At 46.6% G+C, this 24,971-nt stretch overlaps 2 protein-coding genes across 2 annotated transcripts in view; one reads left to right on the forward strand and one right to left on the reverse strand.

Moving 5' to 3' along the window:
* The window catches only part of BRAT1 (BRCA1 associated ATM activator 1), a 25,596-nt gene extending 23,563 nt beyond the window's left edge, over positions 1-2,033 (reverse strand). Inside the window, exon 1 of the mRNA XM_070954999.1 lies at positions 1,882-2,033. Coding sequence (XP_070811100.1) covers positions 1,882-2,008 — 127 coding nt within the window. The 5' untranslated portion in view covers positions 2,009-2,033. The remainder of the gene's footprint in view (positions 1-1,881) is intronic.
* Positions 2,034-2,860: 827 nt separating this feature from the next.
* IQCE (IQ motif containing E) lies at positions 2,861-24,529 on the forward strand. Its single transcript, XM_070954926.1, has 18 exons — positions 2,861-2,941; positions 5,181-5,228; positions 5,672-5,711; positions 6,667-6,807; positions 7,804-7,938; positions 8,393-8,463; positions 8,787-8,900; positions 10,327-10,377; positions 10,516-10,586; positions 10,934-11,006; positions 11,281-11,330; positions 14,273-14,421; positions 16,083-16,138; positions 16,755-16,945; positions 18,550-18,652; positions 19,957-20,108; positions 23,072-23,169; positions 24,337-24,529. The coding sequence occupies exons 1-18, from the start codon at positions 2,909-2,911 to the stop codon at positions 24,444-24,446; spliced, it is 1,686 nt and encodes a 561-aa protein (XP_070811027.1). The 5' UTR covers positions 2,861-2,908; the 3' UTR covers positions 24,447-24,529.
* The last annotated feature ends 442 nt before the right edge of the window (positions 24,530-24,971 follow it).

Raw genomic sequence — 24,971 nt, forward strand, 5'->3', positions numbered from 1 at the left:
TGTCTGCTGAGCCACCAGGCATTGTATTGTATTGTATTTGTATTGTATTGATTGTATTGTATTGTATTTTGTATTGTATTGATTGTATTGTATTTTGTATTGTATTTTGTATTGTATTGTATTGTATTGTATTTTATTGTATTGTATTGTATTTTGTATTGTATTGTATTGTATTGCATTGTATTTTGTATTTTGTATTTTGTATTTTGTATTTTGTATTGTATGTATTGTATTTTGTATTGTATTGCATTGTATTTTGTATTTTGTATTTTGTATTGTATTGTATTGTATTGTATGTATTGTATTGTATTGTATTGTATTGTATTGTATTGTATTTTGTATTGTATTGTATTGTATTGTATTTTGTATTGTATTTTGTATTGTATTGTTTTGTATTTTGTATTTTGTATTTTGTATTGTATTGTATTGTATGTATTGTATTGTATTGTATTGCATTTTGTATTGTATTGTATTGTATTGTATTGTATTTTGTATTGTATTGTATTGTATTGATTGTATTATATTGTATTGATTGTATTGTATTGTATTGTATTTTGTATTGTATTGTATTGTATTGTATTGTATTGTATGTATTGTATTGTATTGCATTTTGTATTGTATTGTATTGTATTTTGTATTGTATTTTGTATTGTTTTGTATTTTGTATTTTGTATTTTGTATTGTATTGTATTGTATTGCATTTTGCATTGTATTGTATTGTATTGTATTTGTATTGTATTGATTGTATTGTATTTTGTATTGTATTGTATTGTATTGTATTTTGTATTGTATTGTATTGTATTGATTGTATTGTATTGTATTCTATTTGTATTGTATTGTATTGTATTGTATTTTGTATTGTATTGTATTGTATTTTTTATTTTTTTTTATTTTAATTTGATTTATATGCCGTCCTTCTCCGGAGATTCAGGGCGGCTTACAGTGTGTTAAGCAATAGCCTTCATACTTTTGTATATTTATACAAAGTCAGCTTATTGCCCCCACAAACTGGGTCCTCAATTTACCTACCTTAGATAGGATGGAAGGCTGAGTCAACCTTGAGCCTGGGGAGATTCGAACTTGCAGTAATTGCAGGCAGCTGAATGCTAATAACAGGCTATTAGTCTGCTGCGCCACCAGGCTCCTGTATTGTATTGTATTATTGTATTGTATTGTATTGTATTGTTGTATTGTATTGTATTGTATTCATGACTGTGGCATTTGCTCAACAAGTGTAGAAGCAAGAGAGGAGTCCCACTCAACAGCTAGCTTGCTATCCCAGTAGCATCTCACAACAGAAATAGAAACAAACCTCTTTATTGGTCAGGTGTGAACGGACACACAATTTGTCCCTGGTGCAGAAGCTCTCAGTGTACATGCTAGCAACAAGTGATAAATCCTAATCATGAAATACAATCCTCACAAATCATAAGGTGCCAACATTCAGTGAGAGTCATAGGATACTAAATAAAGTAAACCAACCAACCAACAACCAAGTGATAGTCCAAAGATGCTAAAGGAACAATTCCAAAACTTTTTAATCTCAAGCAAGCCAAGGGGATGACACCTACGCGGTGATCTCTTGGCTCTTTACTCAAATCACCTGATCTGGTTGGGTTTTTTTTTAGTTAACTGTGGGATTTTAAATTGGACTTTTAATGCTATTTAGTGATATTGTTTTTATTGTCATTTTATACTTGTGAGCTGCCCCGAGTCCTTCGGGAGAAGGGCGGTATATAAATTTTAATAAAATAAATAAATAAAATAAATAAAATTATTTGCAATGTCTCCATCACTTGCCCTCCTCTAGCATCCCAAGGTGGGATTTCCTTGCAAAACCCCCCCTCCCCTTCCCCAATGCAAAGCCAAGTGCCAACTCACCAGCGCTGTCCAGAGCCTTAAACCAGTCCAGCAGTTTTTCCAGACAAGTGTCGTCGGCCACGGGATGCCCGGGGTCGGCCAGGACGGCGCAAACGGAAGGCAAAAGCTGGGAACATTTTGCATCCATGGGGAGCAAGGAGTTCTTGCAAAAGAAAAAAGGAGGCGAAGCCCCCAAAAACAGAGCTTAATATTCAGTTTTATACAGAGCTGCCCGGATGGGGGAAACTTTTACAAACTTTTTTTTTTTAAAGCTCCCACTGCAAGCTACGTTGACACCCCGTGTTCAGTGCAGACACGCGTCCGCCCCGATCGTCTGAAATGCCACCCCGTCTTTCTCGCGCAGGGCATTGAATGGTGCAATGCAAGCAGGGTTGCTGGGGAAGGGGCGGGAAGAGACGACCCCGGCCCCCAATGCAGGGTTCTTATGGGATAGAGCCTCCTGTAAAAAGAGCCCGGAGCTTTGCAAAAGGCTCCGCTTGCAAGGAAAACGAGGCGCGCGAGCGAGCAGAGCGTGCAACCCAACCCGCTGCAAACTCGTGCTTGCGAACTACAGGGGGCTCGTCTTCTCTGCGCAGGCGCGGGCTCGTCCCATTTTTTTCCCTCCCCGCACCGCCCTCCTGGTCCGGGCATGCGCAGAAGGGCGAAGGAAACTCGCCCCTTCCTGACGGCGCCAGGATTCGGCTTCTCCTCCCGCCGAGAGCCTTGTAGACACATTCGGCTCCGATTCCCCCCATCGTCCACAGCAAAGAATCACGAAAGAATTGGGCCCGGGGTTTGTAGGCGGGGGTGGGGGGGTGGATCAAAAGGTCGCGGCCTTCCCAAGCGAACGCAGAAGAGCTTCTGCGCAGGCGCGGCTTGCTCGCGCGTCCATCCGGGTCCTCCGCCGGGCGGTTGCCGGGGCGGTTGGCATGGAGACCGGCCGGAAGTTGTGAGGCGGGCCCAGCGCGCGGGGGTGGGCGGGGCGGGGCGGGGAGGCGATTGTGGTGGGGCTTCTCCCGCCCGAGACCCTCGTCGCGTCGCCGCCGGCATGTCGCGGAGCCCCAGCGAAGCCGCGGAGTCGGTGAGGGCCGGAAGGGTGGGTGGGTGGGACTGCAGGTCCCATCATCCCCAGCCAGCCAATCGCGGGGAGGGAAGGAGGGGGCGGGTGCAGGGAAGAGTTGGCAGGGGAAGCGGAGCGTTATTGGGGAGGGTTTCTCCCCCCCGAAAAGCTGGGTGGGGTGGGGAAGGACTGGGGTGTGTGGACTGCAGGTCCCATTATCCCCAGCCAGCCGTCGCGGGGGAGGGAGGGGGCGGGTGCAGGGAAGGACTGGTCGGGGGGGAAACGGAGCGTTATTGGGGAGGGTTTCTCCCCCCCTGCAAAGCCGGGGGTGGGGTGGGGGAGGACGAGGGGGGGGACTGCAGGTCCCATCATCCCCAGCCAGCCAACCTCCGGGGGGGAGGGACGGACGGGTGCAGGGAAGGGCTGGCGGGGGGATGCAAAGCGTGGGGTGGGGTGGGGTGGGGGAGGACGAGGGGGGGACTGCGCGGAGATTCACGTGAATTGTGCCCATTCCCACGTTACGGGACTGCCCAGGCGGGGTTCTGAAGATCCGGGGCTGCCCACCCCCCTTTCCAACACGTCCCTCCCCCCTCCCGCCCTCTGGGTCTCAGGAAAACCGGGTTGGAAATCCGCTGCAGAAATGCCGCTCTTCCTCCTCTTGCTTCTCCTGAGCCTTCGTATCGGGAGTCCCATGTTGCACTGCACTCTGGGCTGGGTTGGGCTGCTGGTTGGGGAGGTATATCTCCCAAGGACGCCCCCAACACTGACCGGGCAAGCCAGGAGTGGGGTGTGCTTTCTGTTTATATATATATGTATATGTATATGTATATGTATATGTATATGTATAGTATATGTATATGTATATATATATGTATACACACACACACACACACACGCACACACACACACACGGGCTTTATATAAAGCAGAGCAAATGCCACTCCTTAGCAGAAACACGGAGGATGTTACCTGGTTGGGTCAGGAAACGTCTGCAAGGAAAGTACCCAAGTTCAGAAAGGAACAAAAGATTCTGCGGTCGTCATTCTTGTCGTCCTCCTCAACTCTACAAATCTGTCTCCTTTCCCACCATTGATGATATTACCTAGTTGGGTAAAGAAATGTCTGCAAGAAAACAACTAAGCTCAGAGAGCAGCACCAAGGACAGCACCCACAGTTCACCACTGAGCTACCCTATCTACCCTCTATCTATCTATCTATCTATCTATCTATCTATCTATCTATCTATCTACAGTATCTATCTTTATCTGTCTAGGTATCTATCTATCTACCTATCTATCTACCTATCTCCTAGGTATCATCTGTCTGTCTGTCTGTCTGTCTGTCTATCTATCTATCTATCTATCTATCTATCTATCTATCTATCTACAGTATCATCTATCTTTATCTAGGTATCTATTATCTATCACATCATCTATATCTTTAGCTATCATCTATGTATCTACCTACCTACCTACCTACCTATCTACATAGCCATCATCTATCTATTATCTGGCTGTCTGGCTATCTATCTATCTACAGTATCATCTATCTTTATCTAGGTATCTATCACATCATCTATCTATCTTTAGCTATCATCTATCTAGGTATCTATCTCAGTATCTATTATCTATCTATCCATCGCATCATCTATCTATCTTTATCTAGCTATCATCTATCTAGGTATCTATCTATCTATCTATCTATCTATCTATCTATCATCTATTGTCTGTCTGTCTGTCTATCTATCTCTGTATCTCTCTATCAAACCAACAATCAAGTAGTAAACAGCCCAACCGAGGAACCCTCCCGCCAACACTGACAGAGCAAGCCATTAGTATATATACAGAGAGCAAACCCCACTCCTTACAGTACTAGTACTGAAGAGGTTACCTAGTTGTGTAATGAAACATCTGTGAGAAAACCCCAAGGACCCCATACATTAGTTGTTCTATAGCTGATTGTTTCAGACACTAACCTGCACTCTGTCCCTGGCCTCTTGAGCTGACCAGCCACCATCACAGATGGCTGATGATGAATGGATGGTTATTCTTTTTCTAAGCTTCCTGAGAAATTTAGATTGGTCATATTCCAGCCATCTCAGGCTAAAGGTTCTAGGATAAAAGGGTAAGAAAGCCTCAGAGAAGCAGCTGCCAGTCAGAATTGAGCCTATTGATGGACCCCTGCTCCATCTCAGTGAATGACAACCTCATAAAGATACTACACTTCAGGATGAAATTTTGTAATAATTATGTCTTTACAGGCAGAAGATAATTCTCTTCCTCTGACCTACGATTCTGATACAGAAACAGTAAGTTGGGTTAGATACCTTTCAATTGTCTCGTTTCCTATAAATTGATCCTGGATGGATTCAGATGTCACACTAAAAAATAACTGTTAATCAAACCACAGTAATCTGGTCTGTGTTTCATGTTAATTCAAATTAAACCCGCAAACTGTTTGGAGCCTATCTATGATACTCGAACTAGACAAAGAAAAGTTTGCAATGGATTCCTACGTCTGCTTGCTTTCAGATTCCAAACTCTTCTGAGCATTTTTCTGCCTTTTTGAACACTTTGGAATCGATGTGGCCTTAAAACCCTGGGTGCTCTCGTAGCCATCGGATTCCAATTAATCTGTAATTGCAAGAGAATTCTGCTCAGAAAACCAGCGGGGGAATTCACCAAGAAAAATGCACTATGACAAATTACAACACATGTTGTAAATCTTGTTTTGTTTTGTTTTGTTTTACAGACACTGAAGAAGAAAATGTCTCGCAGGCCTACAAAATCAAGTAAGTGTCACATCACAACATTGGTTGACCTGGTGTCCTTTCCTTTGAGACAACTTAATCTTAGTAAAAAATCTGTGAGTTTTTGTGATTCGAGCTCCTTTTTTTATGGAAAGGGATTGAGAGGTAGAACTCGCTGCTAGAAGTACAATGCTTTCTTCCAAAAAGTGTTACCTAGTTTTTTTAAAAACATGTCACATTTTTGCTGCCTGATTAAGAAAGGCCCACTCTGCTATGTGTTATGCAGCATTTTCTATCAGGGGTGAACTCCAGCAGGTTCTGACAGGTTCTGAAGAACCGGTAGCGGAAATTTTGAGTAGTTCAGAGAACAGGCAAATACCACCTCTGGCTGGCCTCAGATTGGGGCGGGAATGGAGATTTTGTAATATCCTTCCCCTGGAGTGGGGTGGGAATGGAGATTTTGCAATATCCTCCCCCCAGGAGTGGGGTGGGAATGGGGATTTTGCAGTATCCTTCCCCTGCCACGCCCACCAAGCCACGCCCACAGATCTGGTAGTAAAAAAAATTTGAATTTCACCACTGCTTTCTATATATGCATGCACACGATTATGAATTATTTTTTGCTTTTTTCCCCATGGGATCCTAAAGAGCCCGCTCCTCTTGCAACAAAATAAAATAATAATAATAATAATAATAATAATTTTATTTTTATACCGCCCTTCTCCCGAAGGACTCAGGGCGGTGTACAGCCTGTTTAAAAACACAAACAAAACAACAATATAAAATTTAAAATAATTAAATAAAGTAGCTCAGATTTAAAACCCCAATAAATTTAAATATCCCAATTTAAAAGCTATTGTGTTGTTAGTATCTTAACTTGCTTTTTAAAACTTTTAATCTTGGGGTTTTTTTTTTTAATTTGATTTATATGCCGCCCTTCTCCGGAGACTCAGGGCGGCTTACAATGTGCTAAGCAATTTTTTTGTCCTTCCTGCAGGATCTCTATATACCTCTCACACCTGCCTCCATTCTAAAAGGACTGGCTTTCTGCGGACGTTTAAAAGCGCGGAGGGTAAACGCTTTGAGAGCCCCTTAGTGAAAGCCTCAAGGCAATATTGGCATGGGTCTCTGAAGCAAGGTATGAAATCTTGGCTCTTCCTTTAACAGAGCATTCCGGAGCTCAATAGACCTGGGATTAAAATCCAGATGAAAAGGTCTGGTTAACGTGTAGCCAGGAGCTGAATTTGCACAAAGGGGGGAGATGCATTTGCCTGGATGATGGCGTTGTCTTCCCTTAGGAGCCATGGTGGCACAGTGGTTAGAATGCAGTATTGCAGGCTGACTCTGCATTGCCACAGCCAGCAGTTCGATCCTGACCGGCTCAAGGTTGACTCAGCCTTCCATCCTTCTGAGGTTGGTAAAACAAGGACCCAGATTGTTGGGAGCAATAGCAATAGACTTATATATTGCTTTATAGTGCTTTACAGCCCTCTCTCTAAGTGGTTTACAGAGTCAGCCGCTTGCCCTCCCAACAATCTGGGTCCTCATTTTACCGACCTCGGAAGGATGGAAGGCTGAGTCAACCTTGAACCAGTCAGAATCGAAGTGCTGGCAATGTGAACAGAATTAGCCTGCAATACTGCATTCTCACCACTGCGCCACTGTGGTTGATTCTGCAAACCACTCAGAGAGGACTGTAGTGCAACTCTTAAGTCCTATTGCTATCTTTCTTGGTGCCCCTGTCAGACCCGCCACCACTCGCCTGCAATTGTATTGTGAAGCGAAACACAAAGTGTATTATGAACAAGCATAGCCAGAACTGAGGATCGGAGGCCAAAATCCCTAGGTTTTAACTTTTTCCCTCCCTTGGTTCCCTCCCATTGCCCACCCCCTGCAAGCAGTCAGGTTCAGGCAGGATGTTTTCATAACGGTCAGTTCAAGAGCAGGATGGTATGCAGCTGATATGCTGGGTGACCCTGAAGCAGCATCTCGAAGAGATAACAGCACTTACTTTCGTTTTCCCCCTTGCCTTTTCCCCCCTTGCCCCAGTTCATGGCAATCTGTCAGCGAATAGCACCGAAACGCAAGCGAGCATTGAGGTAGCAGCTGACAGCCCCATTCCCCTCTTCACTAGGTCCCTGGATGAGCCACTCCAAGTCCGACATTGGCATCAGAACTGCTTTCTCCCCTCTTGCCGGCAGCACACCTGAGTACCTCAAGGAAGCTTTGGGGATGAAGAAACCGAAACACGCTCGCTCTGCCAGCCGTGGTGAGTTTGGAGGCATGGAACTCTGCCTCTAGGAGGTGAGGCAGGCTGGGCACATGCTTTGGAAAGTTAAGGCTTGGAAACAAAGATTTGAGGAAAAATAGTGGCAAATAATCAGGGGCTGCCACAAAGAAGAGGGAGTCAAGCTATCCTCAAAGCACCTGAAGGTAGAACAAGAAGCAACGGGTGGAACTAATCAAGGAGAGAAGCAACTTAAAACTAAGGAGAAATTTTCTGACAGTGAGGACAATTAATCAGTGGAACAACTTGCCTCCGGAAGTTCTGAATGCTCCAACACTGGAAGTTTTTAAAAAGAGATTGGATAACCACTTGTCTGAAGTGGTATAGGGTTTCCTGCCTAAGCAGGGGGTTGGACTAGAAGACCTCCAAGGTCCCTTCCAACTCTGTTATTCTAAATTCTAAAATATTTTATTTGGGGGCTGGGTTTTTTTTCTAGGCTACATCCCTGGGACTCCAGACTACAAGGAGAAGGAGGATATGTATGACGAGATAATCGAGCTAAAAAAGGTTAGAACAAGCACTTTTATCTCCTCCTTCTCCGTGGAATGAACAGAATGTACTTTTGGGAGAATTTTAGTTCATAGCCTTTTTCCCTTTGAAGCCTGGTCTTCCTGCTTTCTGGGAAATGTTTAAAAGCATCAGGGCGGGAGGGGAGCTGCTGAGGACCTAAAGATGTCCTAGACAAGATTACCGGGAAGGTAAAAGAAATGAGAGATTCTCTGATGCCACCTTGTGAGATAAATTTTCTCCTATCCCCTTGTTTCGGTTTACCATCACTTTGCTCAAGGATTCTGAAAGATTTCTCTCCCCCACCCCCCCTTCCCTGGTAGACAATCCAAGCTCAGAAGTGCGAAGCAGATCGGATGAAAACCAAACTTCGGCGAGTGGAAGAAGACAACAACAGGAAGGACAGACAAATCGAGCAACTTTTGGATCCCTTCAAGGTAAGCAGAGGGTCCCTGTTGATGGCTCTTTCGTCTTCTGACCCCCGAGCAGGGAAGCTGGCTGCTTTGGGCTTTCTAAGTTTCTGGGGCTGAAGTCTGGCACGGCTAGCCTTGATTCAGCCAACTTGCAAAACCCAGCAACACACCTTCTCCATGGTGGCGAATCTCAGTGGCTCGGGGGGAGGATGAGGACGAAGGTTCGTTCTCCGAGCTTGTGGGTTGGTTTCTGAATGTTTTGTTACCAGGCTAGGTAACGTCTTCAGCGGAGTTTAGAGGATGTGAGTGCCAGTGTCTTTCTGCTTATAAGTGTCAGCGTTTCGCTGGCATAGAGAGCAGAGAGAGAGAGAGAGAGGTAAGCTCTGAACTTCTGCCTGCTAAATCCCTTTGATGTCCGGTTGTCGTGGAAATGAAGGGGGGGGAGACATTCCTGGGAAATGACGAGACAAGGAGTCTGAAGAATGACTTGGAAGATAGCCAATGAGAAGCAGATAATTGGGGATCGGAAAGGGAGGGATTTGGGGGGCAAAATGTCAGTCTTGTTCGCATCGAGTCATGATCCGGTGGCTGTGCTCAATTAAAGAAAAGATTTCCTTAAAGATTGGCAGTTTGGAAATTCATTTATTTTGAGATAGCATCGAAGTCTGACTTCGAAGTCTGGCTTGTGTGGTCAGTAGGTCTTGTGATGGGGAGGTCACATATAGTGAGGGTTACGGCAGGTGAGGGTCTTGTGATGGATCAGGTGTAACCCATCACACCTGACCCGACCCTCACCTGATGTGACCTTCAGGGGTAAAATGCACTGTTTCCCCCAAAATAAGACATCCCCTGATAATAAGGCCAATCGGGCTTTTGAGCGCATGTGCTAAAATAAGCCCTCCCTGAAAATATTTTAACGCAGAGCTGGAAATCAGGTAAGACAACAAGAGGAGCCCCATCTTGCTCCAAGGGCCCCAAAATAATCAGACCTCCCCAAAAATAAGACCAAGCGCTTATTTCGGGGTTCAAAAACATATAAGACAGGGTCTTATTTTCGGGGAAACATGGTACCTTCGCTACTGGATCGGAAACGTGAGTGCGCGCATCTCTTCTGTGCATGCGCAGAGGGTCAAACATGGGATGTGATGACGTCCCGGCGGGTGGGCGGAGCCCCCCACCGCCAGCCCTACCGGATCGCATGAGCTGGATAGATCCAGCCGGATTTCACCGCTGGTGACCTTCCCATCACAGGACCTCCTGACCACACGAAGCCCTTATAAGCAGAACATCGAACCTGACATCCCCTAAATTCCACAAGATGTTACCCAGCCTTGTAATGAAACATTCAGAAACCAACCCACAAAGCTCAGAGAATGAACCTTCGTCCTCACACATTCTCCAGTTCACTAATCAGGAACGCTCAGTGCTCTGTGTTCTTTTTCTTTTTCAGTATTCTGAATTTAGCTGGGTACGGACAGAACAGAAAAATGAGAGCAACTCGGTAAATGCACCTTTTCGGGGGGGAGGAGTGGGGGGGGGGCTCCTTCTGTTCTGCATTTATAGCTTTCCAGAACCAGGAAAGTAGAATAAAGAGGCAACCTCTTCTTCTTTTTTCCTCTCTCTTTCTCTCTTGGAATAGATGATAAATGGTTTGAAGCAGAAGATTCTCAGGCTAGAACAGCAGTGCAAGGAGAAAGACAACACCATTAAGTATGGAGAAGCTGTCAAATATTTCCCCCCACCCCCTCCTCTTCCTTCTTGCAAAAGACCAAGTTTTCCAACGACAATTTGGTTGTTTGCCGGTGGGACTCCTGGCCACAGGGTTCTCCTGTGCTCATGAAACCGAACGGAGGCTGGGAAGGCAGAATAGGAAAATAATGTGTTATTTATTTTTGATTTATACCTGTCTCCCATCCGTAAGGATCTGAGAGTGGGATCTAGTCTTCACTTAACATTGATAGCGATCCATCCATATACTTAACAAACGTTTAGGGTTAACCTCTGTCTCTTTGGACTGTGCGATCCTTCTCCTTTTGTGTCTTGTTCCCCCCACAAAGTCAACTCCAAGCAGACGTGAAGAATACCGACATGGAAGAAATGACCATCGCTCTGCGTACTTCCTACCAAGAGGTATGAAAGATGATTTGAAAGAGAGAACCGTCATTAAAAACATTAGGTTAAACCAGAGATCTTCAAACTAGGCTGCTTTAAGACTTGTGGACTTCAACTCCCAGAATTCTCCAGCATAGCTGCCACAGCCCAAACCCAGAAGGATTTGCCTTTAAATAAAATTTATTAGTTGGCGGGGAAAAAAAAAAGGAGCTACCCGTTTTGCATCTTTATGAAACAGCATCCTTTCGGGGGGACCTCGCTAGGTTGGTTAATATTCTTTCCTCCGTTTCAGATCCGGCGCCTCCAGAACCTGCTGACGCACTCAAAAGTTGTGCAACGGAAGTACGTGTACTACTTTGGGGCTTTCTGCCTGTGCTTAACTTTTTCCTGGCTAGTTTCTATTCTTCACTAATTTCTGTGCAGGAAGAGAAATGTAAACTTTTTTTAAAAAAAAAGGTCATTGGCTAAGTGTCGTTCTCTTTGTTTAGCTGGGTTAGCAGACTCTGTCCTTGTAATTCTCATAAGAAGCTGTCAATTTTACCTAAAACCGTAAAGGAATATATATATATTATATTAATATATATATTATATATTAATATAATATATTAAGAGCCTGGTGGCACAGCGGACTAAAGTGCTGTTAATTAGCACTTAGCTGCCAGCTGCCTGCAATTACTGCGAGTTCAAATCTCACCAGGCTCAAGGTTGACTCAGCCTTCCATCCTTTCGAGGTAGGTAAAATGAAAACCTGGATTGTGGGGGCAATAAGCTGACTTTGTATAAAAAAGAACACCGCTTGGGGGATCCCCCACCGCTGGCTGGGGGATTCTGGGAGTTGAAGTCCACCCATCTTCAAGCTTCCAAGGTTGAGAAACGCTGCTCTAACCCTCTAAAAACCTGTTGAACTTAGTGTCCATTGAAGTTAAACCTTCATAAACGCGGTGATTTCATTTCTGCTACACCGCAATTAGGGCCCCAACAGTATAAAGCCCAGAACTACCATTTTAAAGCATGGATAGTCCTCTATTTACGACCACAATTTGGGCCAGAAATTTCTATGGCTAAGCACGGCAGTTATTAAGCAAGTTGTGCCTGATTTGCCACTGTTGTTAAGTGAAGCACCGGTCTGGTGAGTCGCAGATGATGAGCTTCGGACGATTCCTCCCAGTCTTTTCTTTCCTTGGCCCGTCTAGCTTGTGTTCAAATCCTGCCCGTAAACCCACAAACTCTGCAAAAGCCATCAACAGACCGGAAACAGCCTGTTTCCCGACTTCTGGTGGGCTTGGAAGGCCCGTTTTCCAGCCTCCCCAGACTCCAGAGGCTTTCTTGGAGCCTGGGGAGGGCAAAAATATCCTTCCCCACCCCTCTGGAGGCCCTCTGGAGGCAGGAAACAGCCCATTTCCCGACTTCCAGTGGGCCCAGAAGGCCCGAAAATTAGCTGGCCGGCGCGCACATGCGCACTGGACCTGAGCTAGGGCAACACTTGCGTGGCTACAGATATGGCTCCGCGTGCCATAGGTTTGCCGTCACGGGACTAGCACATATGTGCAAAGGGGAACCTTTACCTTTACTAGGAAAATCCAGGATCAAATGTTTCATATTTACAGCAAAAGGCCTCAAAGTTAATTGCAAACATCCACAGTTCAAATGCCGAGGGAGCAAACCACGGGAAGGATTGAATTTTGAGTTCGTTTTCACAATTAAAAATACCCCCCCCCCCTCCTAAATCCCAGAGGTTGGTTAATAGATGTGCTTTGTTAACATTTGGGAAGTCCAAGCAGAGATGTTTTCCCCGCGGGGCTCCCGGTTGCTAAAAAAAACAAATAATTAAAAAAATAAAGACTGAATACTAAAAGTTTCTATAAGATCAGATGAAAGATTCAGAGGAGGAAGAAACTGATGGCAGCTCAGGAAGAAGAAGATAGAAAAGGGCCTGTGCAGTCCAAGGACAATTGGCAGATTGTGGCGCTCAAGGTAGTTTCGTGGAAATGTAGAGTAAGACTTCATTTTTGTTCCCCGAATGTCACTCACCCCCCGTCCCCCCAAAAAGATAGTCTGGCTAGGAGGCTCAGCGGTTAAGACGCTGAGCTTGTCGATCAGAAACGTCGGCAGTTCGAATCCCTAGTATAGGTCTCCTGCCTGAGCAGGGGGTTGGATTAGATGACCTCCAAGGTCCCTTCCAACTCTGTTACTGTTGTTATTATTATTATTATAGCTAAATGCAAACAAGGGCGGGAAGGGCCAGATTGGAGCATTGCAAGTTCAGCTCCTGACCTGTTTTGTACTGAACTACATTTGGCTTCGTTCACACGTTGCCTGAAACAGAAATAAAACAAGGCAGGTGATATTTTGGTCTCACAAATGGCCACAGGCAATTCTAAATATTCTTTAGAATCCCGATACTAAATATTAGTTCGCAAAATAGTAATCAGCATTGTGGAGGCTGAACTTCTTAAGTATCAATGCATTTCTTTCCTTTCCTTTTCTTTCCTTCCCCTTCCCCTTCCCCTTCCCCTCCTTTCCCTTCCTTTCCCTTTCCTTTCCTTTCCTCTCCTCCCCTCCCCTCCCCTTCCCCTTTCCCTTCCCTTCCCTTCCCTTCCCTTTCCCCTTCCTTCTTTCCTTTTCTTTCTTTTCCTTTCCTTTCCTTCCCCTTCCCCTTCCCCTTCCCCTTCCCCCTCCCCTCCTTTCCTTTTCCTTCCCCTTCCTTTCCTCTCCTCCCCTCCCCTTCCCATCCCTTCCCCTTTCCCTTCCTTCCTCGCTCCCTCCCCTTCTCTCTCTCTCTCTCTTCTTTCTTTCTTTCTTTCTTTCTTTCTTTCTTTCTTTCTTTCTTTCTTTCTTTCTTTCTTTCTTTCTTCCTTCCTTCCTTCCTTCCTTCCTTCCTTCCTTCCTTCCTCCCTTCCTTCATATTTTGGTGGCATTCCACAAATTATTAAGATGTCTACTGTTTCCCAGTGCCCCCAAATGGAGCCATGCAAAATCCAGGCATTGCTCCGAGGAACAAAATTTAGAATTTTATCTAAAAAAAATTCCCAGGAGGAATGTGTAAGGAGCAGTAAACCAGGGAAGCACCATGATTTCAAACGGAAGCTGCCATCTTGAGTCCAGGGGAGGGAGATCAAAATTAAGGCTGACTCGCCTTTGCTCGGTCATCGGAAAGCTTAGAAATGCCCATATTTTCATCAGGCGGGGCGGTCGAACTCGGGATAAAGGAGAGAGCAAGAGACTGCCACGCTTTGTATTGCCACGGCAGCTTGTTTCCCCCCCCCCCTTTTTTTTGAGCCTAGAACTGCTGAGAGCCCCCACCAGAAGATGCTCAGCACGGCCGTCTTCCAGCTATCCGAAAGGATGAAGGAGCTGCAGGACCAGAACGAAAGGCTGAAAGCAGACATGGACCACGCTCTGAGCAGCTTCCTCTCGTCCAGCCAAGCCAAAAGTAACCCTCCTGACCGCTCTTTAACAGGTCTCCAAAACAGCGTTTCTCAACCTTGGCCTCTTTTAAGGTGGGCAGACTTCAGCACCGCCGGCCAGGGAATTCTGGGTATTGAAGTCCCCCCACCTTCAAGCAACCAAGGTTGCGGAACGTTGCTCTGAGGGAACCAAGCACGGGTCAACAGACTTCACCAAGAGGCCTAACCTCACATGGATCAGTGGTGGGTTTCAAAAATGTTCGCTACCGGTTTGGTGGGCGTGGCTAAGTGGGGGCCCCCATGTGACTGAGTGGGTGTGGCCAACTTGATGTCGCCCACGCCCACTCAGTCACATAACCCCACCCATCTAACCACGCCCACAGGAAAAAGTAGGAAAATTTTTGGAATTTCCACCTATCTACCCCCACCGTCCCTTCGCCAGTTGTCCCCGTTTCCCCTCCTTTAGCAACCCCGGCCGTAGCCCTGCTTCCTCCCCTCCCCCACCACTTCTTTGTTCAGGCTGCTTACCTTCTGTGGCGGCTGGTCCAGAGTCTGGAAGGCAAGCTGACCAGAGTTTTCGGTGGCCACCAGCTAGCCGCTGCTGCTGGAAAGCGGCTCTCAAAGAGGCGGCGGCTGGCCGCAGGCCGCTGAAAAGTACCGGAGGTCGCGGAAAAAGCTGCTGCCGTTGCCACCATGTTCTTTGTGCATACGCATCCCATTGGATTTGCAAGGCAATGGGATGTGCATGCACAAAGAACATGGCGATGAAGATGGCGGGCGGGGCGAGCAAGCAGCGACGGGGGGGAACCGGTTTGGGGGCGTGGCCAGCCGGCCATCGCTACCGGTTTGACGACCTTGGCCAAATTTCTGCCAACGGTTCACGCAAACCAGTGCGAACCGGCTGAATACTACCTCTGGTGTGGATGAACACTCAAAAAGTCAAAAATGTTGGCGGGAACTGAGAGCTGGGAATCCCGGCAGCACCCAGGAAGCATGGGGGATTTGCCATACGAAGGGAGTCCCACGTGTAGCCGCTTGTCTGCCCTTGCTCTCTCGAAAGGACTCTCTCTGAGTCCTTTGGGAGAAGGGCGGTATAGAAGTCTAATAAAAGTAAAGTAAAGTAAAGAAAAGCATGGTGAAAAACTTCCTTGCTCCCAAGGAAGCAAGGCAATACTTCCCTCTTCCAATAGCTGATAAGGGACTCTCTGAAAATTTCACATTTATAGACCTTCTTCCTATCGAGTGGTGGGGTGGCCTAGAGGTGGAGCTCTCGCCTCACAATCGGGAGGGAGGCTGTGAATTCGATCTTAGGTAGAGGCAGATATTTCTCTCTCTAGGCACGATGAGAATTTATCTGCTGAATGTAACTCCGCATTGGCGACAGGGAAGGGCATCTGGCCAGTAAAACGCTCTGCTAGCCCCATTCAGTTGCCCAGACTCCACCCCCCCGAAGGGATTATGGGGCCATTAAAAGATGACGATAGACCTCCTTCCTATCCCTCCCTCGTTCTCTCGCCCTGCTGTCATCCTCATGCCCATCAGAGGCACTTTAACGATGGACGGAACCCATCTAGCAAGGGAATTTGCACTTCTAGCTTTTATAACCAGCACCCTTCTGATGGCTGATGAGCCTCAGTCGGTCCTTTGTTTTCTCTCCCATTTTGAAAACTGTATTCCTTTTCCTCAGGTTATCTTGCTCACCAGAGGCAGAAACTGCTCCAACAGATTTCTGCTGGGGAAAAAGTAAGTGAGAGTTATTCCGGAGTAAATTGGCTGCTAACCATGTTCAGCGGGACGCTTGCACGAACTTTGATGAAGAATCAGAGATTTGGGACTTCACTATCTTAAGTACAGCATGATATCTGTCAGTGGGAGATGATGGTTTCAGGGTCCAGCATTAGCTTACCTAGCCATCTTTCGCGAGATGGCCTGGATCATGGTTTGCCTGTGAATTACAGACAGAGGTTAGAAGCTGCTGACCAGGATTGGTTTTGGAGTGTGGGGGGGCACCCGAAAGGAGAAATTTCATGCCGGTTCCATCACCAGCTTGTTCCCAACTCCAGAAAGGGATCCAACTTCAAAGCAAGCAGCTACCAATGACTCTGCTAGTTTTCCTTTTGCAATCTGCCCCCCTTCACCTCTTTGGACTACAATCCCCAGCATCCCCAGTGGTGGGTAAAAGATCAGAAAGGCTGCATATTTTAGAACACTTTTTTTTTTCTCCAGCTGAACTGCTTCTCATTAAAGCAAGTTTCAATTTTCTGGAGCTTCTAGCTCATTAGATAACTTGCAGGGAGGGGAAAAATGTTCCAGGTGGATCAGTGTTTCATATTTTTATTTTTTTTTCTTCCTCTTCCAGGAAATGGAGGATGGGTTGCGGCCTTCAGAGGCCAGCAGGGCGCTGTTGCTCTCTCCCACAGCTTCTGGAGAAGTAGATCACTCCGTTGCTAAGGAATCCGATCTCCCAGAAATGTGTGAAGCTCTTGGCAAGACCGTGGCGGAGCTGAGAGACCATATTCTCGTCCTTCAGAATCAGCTGGCAGTTAAAGAGTTAAGTTCCTGGAACTCGGCCAACAGAGCTCAGATCCCACCTATTGCAGATTTGGGGGAGAAACCATCCAACTTTTCTTTCCCCTCCCCCCCTTCTCTTTCTGCCAGTCAAAAGTGAATACATTGCCCAGCCTAGAAAAGCTGCTTTGAATTCAGCAAGTATTTTTATTTATTTATTTCATCAAGCATGTATTATCTAATCTGTTATCTAACAGATAGAAGTATAAACATGATTATGAATACATGAAATGGATACGAATAAATGGGGACATTAGGACAAGGACGTTAGGCACGTTGGTGCGCTTATGCCTACCCCCTTTATGGATCTCTTAGGAATGGGGTGAGGTCAACTGTAGACAGTCTAAGGTTAAAGTTTTGGGGGTTTGGGGATGTAACAGCAGAGTCAGGTAGTGCATTCCAGGCATTGACCACTCTGTTGCTGAAATCGTATTTTCTGCAATCGAGTTTGGAGCGGTTTACCTTGAGTTTGTATCTATTGTGTGCTTGTGTATTGTTGCAGTTGAAGCTGGAGCAGTCATTGACAGGTAGGACATTGTGTATATCCCAAAACTGTCTTTTCTCCAGTTATTCCTCCTCCTGCTCCTTCTCACCAAGTTAGTGGAATTACTTAGTTTTCAGAAGAGTTCCTTCAGCCTGCTGAGAAGCCCTAATGAGCCCTGGCTGGCAAGACTTGCGTGAAGAAAGAAATGTGAGCCTGGTCTTAAAATGGATTTTAAAAAAATAATAACAATCCAGCAGGCAGCCCAAATTTATTGGTAAAGTCTGACCTCCTCTAATTACTGTAATTTTTGGAGTATAAGATGCTCCGGACTATAAGATGCACCTACTACCTTTTTTGGTGAGGAAAACAAGAAAAAGAAATCTGCCTCTGCCTCCCAGCAATTTTGCCTCGTTGCAGCAAACAGCAAACAGCCTGCTTTACTTTCATTTTCGTTTTCAGCATAGCTTGATTAGCACAAGGTAAAAAAAAAAAATCTGCTCCCAGCAATTTACCTCCTTGCAGCAAGCAGCAGAGGCCCGCCCAGCAATAGGCCATGGCAATCCCTGCAGCCTGAAGGCCGATGCGACGGAAAATCAACTTATGCTAATTAGGCTGTGCTGAAGCTGAAACGGGCTGTTTCTTCTTGCTGCTTGCTGCAAGGAGGTAAATTGCTGGGAGGCAGACGCCAAAGGGTGGGGGCCAGTGGGTGGGCGGGGCCACATTCGGTATATAAGACGCACCTACATTTTCACCCCGTTTTAAGGGGGGGAAAGGTGCATCTTATACTCCGAAAAATACGGTAGTACGCACTAGAAATTTGGGGTTGAGGAATAGCTGTCTGTCTCTGAAGTGGGTGGGGAGGGGAGGCACACAGTTGCAGTTAATCCCATTCTAAGATCTAAACCAGAAACTTCAGATCTGGGTTGTAAATCCCCTTTTTCAGGTAGGTGGTAATTTCCAACGGTCTCTAAGCGAGGACTACTATACAACACACTTCGGGGAGTGTCGGTCGAATCACAGATCTTGGGAAGATCATCACCAGGATTTGATTCATCCATAGTAAAGTCTGACTGTGCAAGTGATCCATGTCATCTTTCTGCAGGACAGAAATCCGGCAGCTGAAAGAGAAGTTGAGAGAGCTGGAAGGAAACCAAAAAACCACCTGTAGACAGGCCGGGATTGATGTGACGCAACCTCCAGATCAGGTGAAAACAAGATCCTCTTCCAACCATTTAATTTGCTTGGTGAGCTGCAGTTGTCTAATATTGACAAATCTGGCTTCTGTCGACAAGCCCCAGAAGGTTTAGGCTCTTATCTGGCTGTGGATCTTAATAGTTTCTTGGACTGTTTCCCTCTGAAGATCTAACCGCAGCCAAGGATTGAGTTCTACAATCCTGCCGTGTCAAAGAGACGAGAAACTTCCGATATTCTCCTGGTGGCGAGTGATGTACGGCCTCCAGGCAATTAAGGCAGGGTCAGGGAGAAACACGACATGATGGGAGATCATTGATAGCCAAAGATGTTATTGTCAGGATCTTGGCTGGGAGATGCCTGGCTTTGCTCGCCCCCATCTCACTTTGTGAATGGCAAGAAGCCTCTTCAATGCTGTAGCAAAACTCCAGAGTCTCTGAACCGGCGCTTAGCCTGCCTATCAGCTTCTCTCCCCTCTTCTCTCTTTCTTAATCCAGTGTCACTCTGGTTCCGTCAGTCATGAAAGATCAGGTCCACACGTGAAGGTCCAGTTTAACTGATTCATTGTCATTCATGTCTGTGTACGAGATCCTAGGTAGAGGCAGATATTTCTCTCTCTGGGCATGACGAGAAATATATCTGCTGAATATAGCTCCGCATTGGTGACAGGAAGGGCATCCGGCCAGTAAACACTCAGCTCCATTCAGGGGCCCAGATTCCACCCCGCCAGGGATTATGGGGTTGTTAAAAGATGATGATGCCTGTGTACAAGAATCTTCTCAACTCACGGTTAGCACCTGCTAGGAGTTAGAGAAGGATCAGTGGCATTTAAGGGAGGCTGGACTTAATTGTTTGTGGCTATGTAGGGATTCTAAGCCGATCCCTCTTTTAACTCCACCTCCCAGGTTTTGTTACTCCTACAAATTCAATCTTTCTCAATCTTAGTATCTTTAATCAAATGTGGACTTCAACTCCCAGAATTCCTGACCTGTGCAGTCATCACTTAACGACAATAAATCAGAACTGTCAGAAATGCTGCTGCTAAGTGGCACGGCCACGTGGTGTGTTGCTTTGCGATGGAACTCTGGTCCCATTTACTGTCATTAACTGAGGACTCTCTGTAGACCCAGTTCCTGAATCACGGCAGTTTCACATTATTATAATGGCTTTTGCAAAACTCCAATCCTGCGCCAGATTGCCGGTGCATCAGTTGTGTCTCTCTGAGGAAGGCTAAGGAATGTTTACAACTCAGCACACAGAAGCATCCTAGCTTCCCTCTTTAAATTCAGATCCTGATTCCTGCTTGTTCCACCACTAGGCTCCAGATTCATCTTCCAGGCTGTGCCCTTTGCCCGGAGTTGTTGGTTGCAAAGCAGGGAGGGAAGAGGAGGAAGAGAAGACAGCAGCAGCCGTGAGCCTCGTTCGGTCTGCATTCAGGGCTCACGACACAGAAGCAACCCTCGAGGAACGGTAGGTTGGAAACGGATGGTTTTAAACAGTGGTGAAATCCAATTTTTTTTTACTACCGGTTCTGTGGGGTGGCTTGGTGGGCATGGCAGGGGAAGGATACTGCAAAATCTCCATTCCCACCCCACTCTGGGGCCAGCCAGAGGTGGTATTTGCCGGTTCTCCGAACTGCTCAAAATTTCTGCTACTATCAGAACCTGCTGGATTTCACCCCTGATCTTAATATGGCCTTCATAAGCTGAGTGGTCCAGCAACCAGCTTATCCTTGAGGCTGAATGTCTATGGAGATTCTCAAGTCATCCAGGTCATGGTTGCCTCAAAGGCAGCTGGACTTTCTGGTTTTTTTCTTTGAAGACATTTCGCTCCTTGTCCAAGAAGCTTCTTCAGCTCTGACCAGATGGAGGGGAATAGAAGGATTTATACTCCTTGCAGACAACTGGTCATTTGTATCCTTTTAGAGAGTCACTGAGGCCACTTTATTTATTTATTTAGTTTGTCAAACATGTACGAGATAACAGGTATAAGTATAAACTTGGACATGAGCACATGAAATGAGTACAAATAAAGGGGGACAGTAGGACAGGGACAGTAGTCATGCTGGTGCACTTATGCACGCCCTATATGGACCTCTTAGGAATGGGGTGAGGTCCACAGTAGTCAGTTTAAGGTTGAAGCTATGGGGGTTTGAGGATGTAACAACTGAGTCAGGTAGAGCATTCCAGGAATCGACTACTCTATTGCTGAAGTCGTATTTTCTGCAATCGAGTTTGGAGCGGTTTACCTTGAGTCTGTATTGTTTGCCCATGTATTATTGTGATTGAAGCTGAAGTAGTCTTTGACAGGAAGGACGTTGTAGCAGACAATTTTGTGTATTAAGCTTAGATCAGACCATAGGCAGCGTAGTTCCAGATTAGCCAAGCCCAAAATTTCAAGCCTGGTGGCATAAGGGATTCTATTATGAGTAGATGAGTGGAGGACTCTTCTCGTGAAGTACTTCTGGACCTGCTCAATTGTATTAATGTCCAATATAAAGAATACAGACGAGCTGTATTCGAGAATTGGTCTGGCAAAGGTTTTGTACACCGTAGTTAGCAGTATAGTGTTACCGGAAAAGAAGCTTCACAAAATAAGGTCAACAAATGCCTTTTTGGCATTGATGTTACAGTGAACTCGGGGGCTTAGATCGTGAATCTCTAAAAGTTCTGCAAGGAATATAAATCCTTCCATTCCCCACCATCCAGTCAGAGCTGAAGAAGCTTCTTGGGTGAGAAGCGAAACGTCTTCAAAGAAAAAACCAGAAAGTCCAGTTGCCTCTTGAAAAAAGCACTTTTGGGACGTCCTTGAGGCTTAGTTTAGCGAGTCAAAGGAAGAAAGGAGACAACCCCAACCCGCTCCAAGGGCCCACTCAAACAATCAGAAACCTTAACATCATCTAGATCAGGGGTGTCCAACCTTGGCAACTTTAAGACGGGTGGACTTTTAAGTCCCACGCTGGCTGGGGAATTCTGGGAGCTGAAATCCACAAGTCTTAAAGTTGCCAAGGTTGGACACCTACACGCAGTTGGTCTGCATCCCTTATATACCGAGAGACGTGGAATCCAAATCATTTCAGCCAAAAGGCATTCCTCCACCCAACCCCCCCCACCCGGCTGAGTTGCTCACCAGCTGTTGCAGCTACACAAACACACATACCCGCAGCCGCAGCAGCTGGCTCAGTTCTGCAGAATGGAAGGCTCGGAGCAAGTGTCTGGATTTGGATCAGAGGCGGTGGGGGTGGGGGGGAATGATGGCCCCTTTATGACTTGCTGGCTCAGGAATTCTGGGAGTTGAAGTCCACAAGTCATACAAGGGCCATTGTTCCCCACCCCTGATTGGGATGCTTCCTACAATGGCATCCCAAGCCAGGCCTGAAGGCCTCATCTTCTTGGTGGAGATTCATTGTTGTTGTTAGTTGTGAAGTCATGTCCGACCCATTATGACCCCATGGACAACATTCCTCCAGGCCTCCCTGTCCTCTACCATCCTCCGGAGTCCATTTAAGCTCACACCGACTGCTTCAGTGACTCCATCCAGCCACCTCCTTCTCTGCCGTCCCCTTCTTCTTTTGCCCTCCATCGTTCCCAGCATCAGGCTCTTCTCCAGTGAGTCCTTCCTTCTCATTAGGTGGCCAAAGCATTTGAGTTTCCTCTTCAGGATCTGGCCTTCTAAAGAGCAGTCGGGGTTGATCTCCTCTAGGACTGACCGGTTTGATTGCCTTGCAGTCCAAGGGACTCGCAGGAGTCTTCTCCAGCACCAGAGTTCAAAGGCCTCCATTCTTTGACCCTCAGTCTTCCTTATGGTCCAACTTTCACAGCCGTACATTGCAACTGGGAAAACCATCGCCTTGACTATACGCACTTTTGTTGGCAGGGTGATGTCTCTGCTTTTTAATAAGCTGTCTAATTTTGCCATAGCTTTCCTCCCCAGGAGCAAGTGTCTTTTAATTTCATGGCTGCAGTCCCCACCTGCGGTGATCTTGGAGCCCAGGAAAATAAAATCTGTCCCTACCTCCCATTTCTTCCCCATCTATTTGCCAGGAATTGAGAGGACCAGATGCTGGAGATTCGTAAGGTTAGCCTTTTTCCCCGGCTGAGCATTCTCCCTTAGCACAGATTCGAGGATTTCAATTAGGCTGTAATTTCTGTAGGGCAGGAAATGAATTTGCTCTCCTCCTCCCCTCCCCACCATCGGTAAAGTACTGCCCCCTCCCCTTCCCGGGGACCATCTTTTCCATTATATGTTTTGCACACAGAAGCTAATCTGAGGTCAGAAGGAGCTTGCTCGACCTTGAGTCCCCCAGGCTGGCTGGCGAGAATTCTTATGCAGATCTCCTTGAAGGGGTTGGATGGATCTCTCTCTCTCTCTGACTCACCACTTTGGAATCCGAGCTTTTATGACTCTTGCCCCCCACCACTTATCTTTTGCAGGCCTCTCCCCTCCTACTCCGGGAGGGAGAAAGCTGAGGAAGAAAAGGTGGGCTGGTCGCTATTCAAATTCTCCCCTCTGCTCTTCACTTCCGATTCTGGTAATTTCGCTGGCTTCTCCTTAACTTTTTTTTACACATTTGCTTGATTTCACAAGGGCGGGCTTTATCCCTTTGATCTTGGGTACAAAACTGATCTCATTTGAAACCTGGATATAGAAGTGGGTGGGGGGGCAGCCCTTCTTGCTTGCTTATCTTGGGGAGGGCAATGCAGAACCAGATCTTCCCTTTGAAGCTCACGATTTGAGCGGTATTTCTCAATTTTGGCAACATTAAGCTGGACGGACGTCGACTCCTAGAATCCCTAGCTGGCTGGAGCATTCTGGGAGTTGAAGCCTGCCCAGCTTAATGTTGACAAAATAAAGTAAAAGCATTAAAAAAATGAAAGGAGGAAGGACAAACTATTGGGTGGGTGAAGGGCAAGTTAAGGAAAACAGTAGATCCTGGCGGGCGATCTTCCCCTTACAATCCAAACCCCGCTGGGTGGCATCTCCTAATCTTGTTTGCAGCTGGGGAAATAGATTTTCCCCCTAGGAAATAAGTTGAGACCCATCTCTGAAGATGGGTAAGGTAAAGATAAAGGTTCTCCTCGCACGTATGTGCTAGTTGTTCCCGGCTGTAGGGGGCAGTGCTCATCTCCGTTTCAAAGCCGAAGAGCCAGCGCTGTCCGAAGACGTCTCCGTGGTCATGTGGCCAGCATGACTCAACGCCAAAGGCGCACGGAACGCTGTTTCCTTCCCACCAAAGATGGCCCCTATTTTTCTACTTGCATTGTTTTTTACGTGCTTTCAAATTGCTAGGTTGGCAGAAGCTGGGACAAGTCACGGGAGCTCACCCCATTACGCGGCACTCGGGATTCGAACCGCTGAACTGCCGACCTTTTGATCTCCAGTAGACAAGGCCTTTTATTCAGGCAGGAAATTGGCCTGTGAATTAACCCAGCAGGCTAGTCATAGTTGGCTTCAGCTGGTTTCCTCATTTGTCCTAAGTAACGTTTCCCACCTGAGAACAAGAAACCCACTAGCAGAGAAGCCAGAGATGATGGTTTAGTGACGTAGAAACAAAACCGGACGTGGAAACCCGTCAGTCTCCAAACTCCTCGGAGAATCTCCTGGTCTAAAAATGGCCGTTCTCCCCCGTCCCCACCCTCGAAGGCATCGTGTCTCTGTTCCTTTCAACCAGCTCTGCTTCTCCTTTCTTTCTTTCCAGCTACCACCTCCCACCATCAGCGGCAAGCTTCCCCCTCAAAGCTCGAGCACCCCGGGGCTGAGTCAGACGACTCGGATGAGATCATCACCGTCATGTCTTCCTTCCCATGAAGGCCACCTCATCTTCTGGCTCCGGCAGTTCTGTGTGACGTCCTCTGGGGCGATCCCGGTTTGTGAACCAAAGGCATCTTGGTTTGGCCAAAAAAACAAAAGAAGTAAGGGGACACATAATGTCGCCGTGTCCACTTGGTGATTTGGATGAAGATTACCGAGGCAACCCTCCTTTACCAATGTATACCCCAGCAGTGTGCAGGTAGTCCTCGGTTTACGACGACAACTGGGCTCCAAATTTCTTTTGCTAAGCGAGATAGTCTTTAAGCCCCATCTTGTGACCTTTTGCCCCATCTTGTGACTTTTTGTGCCATAGTTCTTAAGTGAATCCCTGCCAATTGTTAAGTTCATAACACAGTTGTTGAGCGAATCCAGCTTCCCCTGTTGTCTTTGCTGCTCAGAAGGTCGCAAAATGGGATCACGTGACAACACACACACACCCCGGTGACATTGGCGACTGTCATAAATTTGAGTCCATTTGCCAAGTGTCTGAATTTGGATCACATGACCACGGGGATGCTACAA

The sequence above is a fragment of the Pituophis catenifer genome, unplaced genomic scaffold, assembly GCF_029215685.1.
Source record: "Pituophis catenifer annectens isolate HBS135680 unplaced genomic scaffold, rPitCat1.0.hap2 SCAF_16, whole genome shotgun sequence".
In the NCBI taxonomy this organism is placed as follows: domain Eukaryota; kingdom Metazoa; phylum Chordata; class Lepidosauria; order Squamata; family Colubridae; genus Pituophis; species Pituophis catenifer.

Coding starts and splice junctions, on each gene's coding strand:
- IQCE (XM_070954926.1), top strand. CDS start 2,909: ATGTCGCGGAGCCCCAGCGAAGCCGCGGAGTCG. Junction 2,942..5,180: donor CCAGCGAAGCCGCGGAGTCG/GTGAGGGCCGGA, acceptor ATGTCTTTACAG/GCAGAAGATAATTCTCTTCC. Junction 6,808..7,803: donor GCATGGGTCTCTGAAGCAAG/GTATGAAATCTT, acceptor CCTCTTCACTAG/GTCCCTGGATGAGCCACTCC.